Raw genomic sequence first — 8,513 nt, 5'->3', positions numbered from 1 at the left:
GAACGGTTTTGACAGAGTAAATAAGGAGAAACTGTTCCCAGTGGCAGAAGGGTCGGTAACCAGAGGACACAAATTTAAGGCGATCGGCAAAAGAGCCAGAGGTGACATGAGGAAACATTTTTTTAAGCAGCGAGTTGTTATGATCTGGAATGCACTGCCTGAAAGGATGGTGTGGAGATGCCGGTGATGGACTGGGGTTGACAAATGTAAGGAATCTTACAACACCAGGTTATAGTTGGACCATAACCTGGTGTTGTAAGATTCCTTACATTTGAAAGGATGGTAGAAGCAGATTCAATAGTAACTTTCAAAAGGGAATTAGATAAATACTTAAAGGGAAAAAATTTACAGGTCTTTGGGGAAAGAGCAGGGGAATGGGACTAATTGGATAGTTCTTTCAAAGATCAGGCACAGGCACAATGGGCCGAGTGGCCTCCTCCTGTGCTGTACCTATCATAAAACTATGATACTATGTGCACATGGGTTGCCAGAACACTGCAATGGCAGAACGCTACGTTTAGTGAGGTCATCGGGGTAAATTTTTGTCTTCACCGCATGGGCGGTAATCTGGCGGATCAATGGAATGAAAATTGGGCGGGTTCTATAGCGGCCAGACAATCCAATCCCGCCAGATTATCAACCATGCGGTGAAGATGAAAATTTACCCCATCATGTCTGGTGCCTTAAACAAAATCCTTGACTGATATAAGATTTATCGGATTCAATATTTGGTAGAGTTCTCAAAAAGAATGCTTACCAGCGTGGGCAGATGCCGAATAGGCTTTGATCAATTCTGATGCCGCTATAAAGAAAAAGATTAACAATTTTGAAAAATTAATACATTTAAGGATATTAGATGCTGCCTTATTTAATCTCTTGCAGTTCCTTCATATGAGCGCTGAATTTGGTTGTAGTTTAGAAATTTTACACTAGGTTGGATATAGTATTGTGAAACGGTCAAGTAGTTTCACTGCAACTGTTTTCTTCTGAAATAATAGTCCACCAAGAAAGGTCTTGCATGATCTGCTTTCCTTTGTCTCAGAGCTGGTCCAAGAAGTTCATATCGTCAGTCGCAAACTGGATTGTGTTGGAAATGAGAGTTGCACTGCTTTGCAGATGATGGTTCAAACAGGACATAAATCCAACAAGTCGTGCTAATTGATGCAGAGCTTATGGGTCATATTTCCAGTACAACTGTCACTAAACAATGCGGTGCTGTCTGAAGTTTATCCTGTAGCATTTTACCAGTGCTTGGCCAAATAGCTACTTCCAAGTTCAATTTTTTTTGTTGAAATATTAAAATGCCTCACAAAGACAAGATAAAAGCATTCATTAAATAACATAAGTGGCCTAAAATGATGTTGTAATTCCCAAATATGTATACAGTTTCTCTCATGTTTAGTTATGCATTAGAATGTAGTGATGGGGAGTATTGTGGATTATTAATACTTTCCTTGTCTATAACATGGTTATAAGGATCTTTAAAACCTCACTCTATGAACAGAGTGAGGACAAGGATAGGGAGTTGCAACTCAGTGTTTTAGTCAATAGAAAATAATCAAGGAGACAATCTTTTTTTAATAAATGAAAGTTGCCAGCTGTGTGGCATTCCTTATTGCTGGTATTGCTCCTGCATGAGTTTGGCTGGAATTTTCAAACTCTATTGTTTGAAAACGTTTGAAACCGCCAGTTTATCCACCATGTGGTGAAGATGAAAATTTACCCCATCATGTCTGGTGCCTAAAACAAAATCCTTAATTGATACAAGATTTATCAGATTCAATATTTGGTAGAGTTCTCAAAAAGAATGCTTAACAGCATGGGCAGATGCTGAATAGGCTTTGATCAATTCTGATGTTGCTATAAAGAAAAAGATTAACAAACAATTCAAACAAGAGTTTGAAAAATCCGCCAAGTTTTAAAGTTCTACTGAAAGATAAATTGAATTGAGAAAAAGTAAAAGAGTGTGGTGGCAGTGTGCTCTAATTCACTGTACCATGGATTGGTAGGATACAGGTTCATGTCTCAAGCTTTCCCCATATGGTGAAAAGCAAATCTCAACTTTTGAGATGATTCTCTACAAAGAATCAGAATGACCAGGCTATCACTTCCTCAAAAGTTACCCAAACAGTCATGCTCCTGTAACCAAACTTCCACCCTACTTCACAGAGGCATTCTACACCTTCCAGGCACAATTCACATTGACACTGTACCCCATCCAACTCGTCACCCTTTCACAGAGATACTTTCTCCCCCTCCAAACCTCCAATTCATTTGGTACTCTTCTCCTTCTCCTTCCCTCCCTTCCTTCAACCTGGAACTCTTCTCTGCCTCCAGCACAATTCAAGCTGGAACTTTTTGTCTCCCCTACCCTCTGTTGAAGCTGGCACTTATTCTTCTTTAGTTTCATCTGGCACTCTATTCCCCCAACTAGTTAATACTGGCACTCCCTTCCTCCACTCCTCAGTTAATGCTGGCATTCTCCATCCTACCCCAACCCAGAGTGCTGCATCCAGCTTCTGACCCATCCTGCTCCCTTTCATTGTCATCCACTTCCCTCTCGCCTTCATTCACCCCTTCATCACCATCCATTCCCCCCTTATGTAATCCATTGCCCCTCCTCCCCTCTTCCTCTCCCTCACCTCCTCCACTCACCATCCATTGCCCGAAGGCAATCAAAATGAGTTTCTGGAGATCACAGTGACCATGAGGTATTTACCCAACATCCCACCTACCTTTTGTATGCAATGATATTAGCCACAGCAAGGAACTCATCTAACCCCTTTTTGAACTGCGAATCTACACTTACCGCACAAGCCGGTAACTTGTTCCAAGTGTTGACAACCCTCTGTGCAAAAATAAACCTCCTGACATCTAACCCATTCCTATGCGTCATTTCTCTGGGGGTTCCGCTGAAGTTACAGCAGGAGAACAGGGGAAGATCTGTGGAAATTCCAGGCAGTGAAGTTCAGAAAAGACCCAAAAATGTAAAACGAGGGCTTAAAAGAGATTTTTTAAATTAAACAAAGATGCTATTAATTCATTCTGTAACATGGTAAGTGAATTGGAACTTTGAAATTATTTTCATTGTAATTAGATTTCACTATATTGGTGTTAAATATAAATAGTTTCATTGTGCATCAGTTAACAAATGTTTTAATATATATTCATCAAATATATACACATGGAAGCCTCAATTATCCATACTCCTATTATCCACACCAACAATTATCTGCAAGGACTCAGGGGCTTAGTTTTGAATAAACCATCTTATATATAATTGAGAGTTTTAAATCGATTTTCACAGATTAGATTCTTTTTCTAGCAGGATGCGTAGTTGTTATTTGGATGTGCCGTACCTGCCAGAATTTGATTTCCATGCAGCTCAAATTTAGCTTTGCGTCAAGAGATAAGCGGGGGACAAGATTTTGGGTCTGTCAGTATGCCAACATTATTTTCAAGAATACCTCACTTTTTAAATGGAAAAATGTTACTTATCTGCATGTTTTCGGAGAAAATTGATAGATCTAAATAGACCTATCCAAAGCCAAAAGCTTACTGGGGTCAGACTAAATATAGGGTGGGTGGGGGAAGGGACACTCAATTATCCACTAACTTCCATTATCTGCCTGGGAAAAAATACGTATTTGCAAATTGTATGCCTGTTACCTTTAGGACTTGGATGAGAGTATAGAAAGCAAGATCTCTTTTTTTTGCAGATGATAAAATTAGATGCAGAGCATATAGCCATGAACAATTCCACCAGAAGGATTTGGATATTTTAGGAAACTGGGCTAGCGGATGGCAAATGTAGTTCAATATACAAAAATGTAAGAAAATTAGTTTGTGAGCAAGGAACCAGAATCGAGAGTATGTATTAAATAGAACTGTTGCAGTGTAGTGATCAGGAGAGATTTGCAAGTTATTGTGAAAAATCAATAATACCACCATACAAAACCCAATGAATGAACATAGGAAAAAGTATTACATTACATTAGCAGAGGAATAGAGGACAAATGTAAAGAGGTGTTTATGTTACTGTATAAGTCACTGGCAAGGTCCCATCTGGAGAACTGCTTGCAGTATTGGCCAACATGCCATAGGAAGGATATTATTGCTTTCAATAGGGTACAATATATAGAGCAGCCAGGATGATACCAACGGAGTAATTTTCCAACTTGACACTGCCGACGAGGAACCTTGCCTGCTGGAAGTGCACATTGGAAATCCAGACATATGCCCTGCATAATTTTGCAATCATTTAAATGAATGTGCAGCATGTGCCTGAATTTCCAATGTGCACTGAAGTTGAAATACTATTCCTCACACCTTAGGAATCTAATTTCTGAGGAAAGCTTAAGGAACTTGGGCTCATTCTCTTTGTGAAAAAGGAGATTTCAAAGTTAATTAAGGGAAAAAAATCATGAAGATTGATTGATAAAAGTGGTTCAAATTGATATAAATGATTCAAAGATACTCTACACATTGATGAAGGTTTCATAAATTAGATAGTATGAATTAAATATTTAAAGCAAATCCTGAATTCTGTGAGAACTATAGATGTACAGAATAAGTTACTGGGAAGATTACTAAATGGATCCAAGAGTCAGCTAGATATGTTTGTGGAGAAAAAAAATCAATTGAGGGATATAGTGAGAAGGTGGGTTGAGGTCAATCAAAATGGGACAGACTTATTTGGATAAATGGTTTTTCAATTTCTAAACTATGTTCCAAAGTAAGTTGTCTATAAAAGTTGAAACGAAAAATATTTGCTTCTTACTAAAAGATGCTATACATGTAATAAAAAAGCAATACATTTCCATAATAGTCCCTCTCCTCTTCAGTAAGTTAAAAGACAATAAAAAAAACAAATGTTTTTGTCAGCTCTTATTGATACTTAAATACAAGAAGATATTGCTATGTCTATCAAGTATTTTACAATTCGTATAAAGTACACCCAATACAATTTTCTTACAATCGTAAGGTATATACAGATCTTGTGATTTTATATTTATCTTGTATTGATTTACAGAATTTTTTCAAAGCTGCACGACCCAGAATATATATTTTTTATTCAGTTTGTCTCTCACAGTCCTTCATATTGATGTTGAAAAATCACCACCAGCCATGTTTATATTTTATGACTACAACCAACATGTGTACTCATTTTGTAGGTAAACTAAATAGCACGATGACACTTTTGATATACACTATTTAAAGTTCTAAAAGGCACTTGACTCATATTACATAAGTGAATTGTTGAAATTGTTACAAGCATTTTTAAAATATATTTCTAACCAACAGAATTGCTAGATCAATTTATAACATTTTTATAAAGTAAATTAACATTCTTCTATTAAATAGGTTATGAAAATGAAGTCAGCAAGAGGATTTTTATTTCACAGCAATGTTTGGTTCCTACCTAACAATTCACAAATTATAAATTAAGACTGAATGTGAAGAATGGTTTTGAAAGTTTTCTTGAAGTCCTTGTTACACAGAGGGTAAATGAATGGATTAAGTGTTGAATTAATATAACCCAACCATATTGTGAACATATGTAAATTGTGATTGACACACGTTTCACAGAAAGCCATAATCATAAATGTCACAAAGTAGGGAATCCAGCACACCATGAACCCTGCCATTATGAAACCCAATTGTTTGACAGCTTTTCTTTCTTTTACTATGAGAAGGCTTTGTACATACTGCATTGACTGTGAGAAGAACTTTTGCCATGGTTGCTTAAATTGATTAATGCTGTCTGTTCCTTCAGATTTATGAACCCACGATGTTGGTTCCGGATGTGTACAAGACATAGAACCAAATGTAAGCAGCATATTATTGAATGTTTGTATAACAGAGATATCTGATGGATCACATTTTTCATCAACTGAATCCTCTGCAATCATTTTGTGCTCTTTTGCAGTCATGTACGTTTGTTGAGTGATATTACCTCTTTGTCTGTGCAAAACACTCATAGGAAAGCACTTTAATTTTGCTGCTGCAACAGGACTATTCAGGGTAAGATTTTCCCTGGAGTTTGCAAAATAACTTGATCTGTAGTTTGGTTCCACATGCTGATTTTGTGACTTATTGAGAGGCAATGACTTATGGTAAAAATCAGTTGAAATTTGTTGCATTGGTGCTGAAACAGAGAAGACACCAATATCTTGGTTATTTTCAGTTGGGATGTTCTTGTCACCTGCTAAAGTATAAGGTGTTTTGATTTCTTTCAAGTCAAAACAGCTCAAATTGCACGCATCATTGACTTTTGTATTTGGGAGTTCTTTATGTGAATTTCCACCTTGCTGGTTCAGATATGTTTCACGTTTGTGCCATGATAGTTTAACATTCTCCTTGAGAATTTTTCTGTCTATAGTTGAACTCTTTGATCCATTTATATTTTCTCGTTGTTGGCAGTGTTTTCTTACAGCCATGTAAATTTTTGTATAATACCATAGCATTAGTAGAGATGGGACATAAAAGTTCAGAACTGCAGTAAGAATTTTGAACCAGGTGACATAGCGAAATTCAGTGTCACACTTATTGTTTGTGACAGTCCTGATGCTTCCATTTGCAAAGACATGCCATCCTAAGATGGGAATGATCCAAGTCAATGAAAGAAGCCAGGCTCCTGCAATCATTGCAACTGCCCGGGCTCTGGTCCGATACTTCAGATATCTCAATGGCTGTCGAACTGAGCGGTAGCGATCCACACATAGGATAAAAAGACTAAAAATTGAAGCTGTGCTAGCCACATAATCCATGGAAAGCCAAAACTGACAGATCACTCTTCCTAGTTTCCATTCATTTTCTAATATGTACACAATATTAAGGGGCATGACTGTCATGCCAACTATCAGATCTGCCACAGATAAACTAACTATGTACATGTTTGCAACAGTATGTAGCTTTCTTTCTCTTTTCACTGCGTATAGCACCAAAACATTCATGATGACAGTCAGTAAAGATAAAAAGCCTAAGACAAGGCCAAGTAAAATGTTCTTGGCAGGAAGCTGGTGGTAGAAATCTTTCTTTGTGTAGTTTTCTGTTGTAAACACTGTATAGTCCGAGATGTGTATAATTGATGTCGCAATAGTAATATTCATCATGGACAAAGCAGACTAGTTTACAAAGGCTGAGCACACAACTTTGTCATAAAGCCGATACTCCCGATTGACCTGTTAAAGAATCTGTCTGAAAAACAAAAGTCTATGAGTCATTATTTGCAGACTTGACATATTTAACAGCAGTCAAAAAATGTAAACAGTTAGGTTAACTGTTGACTAATTGCATACACTATCTTTAAATGTATTGAAAACAAGTCTATTTCAGTTACACTTGTGGATTCATGCAATTTGCATTTGGCATTAAAATTGTGTTGATGTGGAGTATTTTATAGCAGCCAGACAAAAGTTAGATAAAGTAACAACTTGTTTCAACTGTACACAAGCATATAGCTATATTAAAGCTGAACTAATAGTTTTTTGCTTTTCACCTAAAAAGTGTGAAAACCATACTTAAATATGTCAAGGCTTGCCATTTGCACAAGTTCCAAATGGACAACAAGCCTTATCGCCTTAAATATAATCTTTTAAAGATCACAAGGAGTCGATTCTCAATATTGGCTGATATATATCACTGAACAAAATGTTAAGTGACTTCAGGTTGTAAAGGTGGAAGAGGAAAGATAATAATTGACCATTTAAGGGTTCACCACTCCAATAATTTTCCCAAACTTATTAAAACATCTTTTGGTCTTAGCCTTTCAAACAGAGGTCAAATGAATTTTATTTTCTGAGGAATTAATGAATACTGTTGTATTTGTGTTATGGTATTTTGAATAGATAGTTAAAGATATTTTTGAAGTCTATTTTAAATCTGTTATGAAGATGCGATAACTTTAATGCAGGAATCTACTTTTACTAAAAAAAATAATTTCAGGACAGTGTTTAATGTCTTCATTCAGTCTTTGAGAGGGCAGCAGGTAGGGGGCAGAAAGTCTAGTTTGATTTTATTCATTTGTTCTTACCAAGTTTTAGCAATGCCGCTAGGGATCACGGGATTAACAATGTCACAGCTTTTCATGGCATGGAGGTATGGGGACACCCATTTTACAGCAGTGGGGGGATTTATGCAAGTAAATAAACCTGACTGCAAGATTTGTGGATGTATTATTTTTAAATTCTTGTAATTTACCACTTATTTATTTAAATTGGATTGGTTAACCACAAGCATAATGATACCAATTATTTCTTAAATGTTAAAATTTTTGATTTACAATCAATCACAATCAATTAAAACCTCATCCCATTTTCAGTTTTTGGGCTGGAAATTGCTCACATCGGCATGGCAAACTCTGCAGCAGCTCCTACGAATAAAAGTCCAAATTTACTTACCGCGGATTGGAGGCGTCCACTTGCGTGAATTGGAAGATTTGAAAAGAATCGCGGCATCAGCCCAGCCTCTGAACAGTGTGGGCTGATGCGCATGGGAAATGGATGTGAGAA

At 36.8% G+C, this 8,513-nt stretch overlaps 1 protein-coding gene across 1 annotated transcript; it reads right to left on the bottom strand.

Moving 5' to 3' along the window:
- Positions 1-5,399: 5,399 nt before the first annotated feature.
- Positions 5,400-7,150, bottom strand: hrh1 (histamine receptor H1). Its single transcript, XM_067999110.1, has one exon. It carries the CDS (start codon positions 7,113-7,115, stop codon positions 5,445-5,447), a length of 1,671 nt encoding a protein of 556 aa, XP_067855211.1. The 5' UTR covers positions 7,116-7,150; the 3' UTR covers positions 5,400-5,444.
- Between the last annotated feature and the right edge of the window lie 1,363 nt (positions 7,151-8,513).

This window comes from Heptranchias perlo, chromosome 17 (genome assembly GCF_035084215.1).
Source record: "Heptranchias perlo isolate sHepPer1 chromosome 17, sHepPer1.hap1, whole genome shotgun sequence".
NCBI lineage: Eukaryota > Metazoa > Chordata > Chondrichthyes > Hexanchiformes > Hexanchidae > Heptranchias > Heptranchias perlo.
The sequence above is the reverse complement of the archived record's forward strand: the minus strand, read 5'-3'. Positions and strand labels throughout refer to the sequence as shown.

Excerpts from the sequence above, each read along its gene's own strand:
- hrh1 (XM_067999110.1), bottom strand. The coding sequence starts at position 7,115 with ATGATGAATATTACTATTGCGACATCAATTATACACATCTCGGACTAT.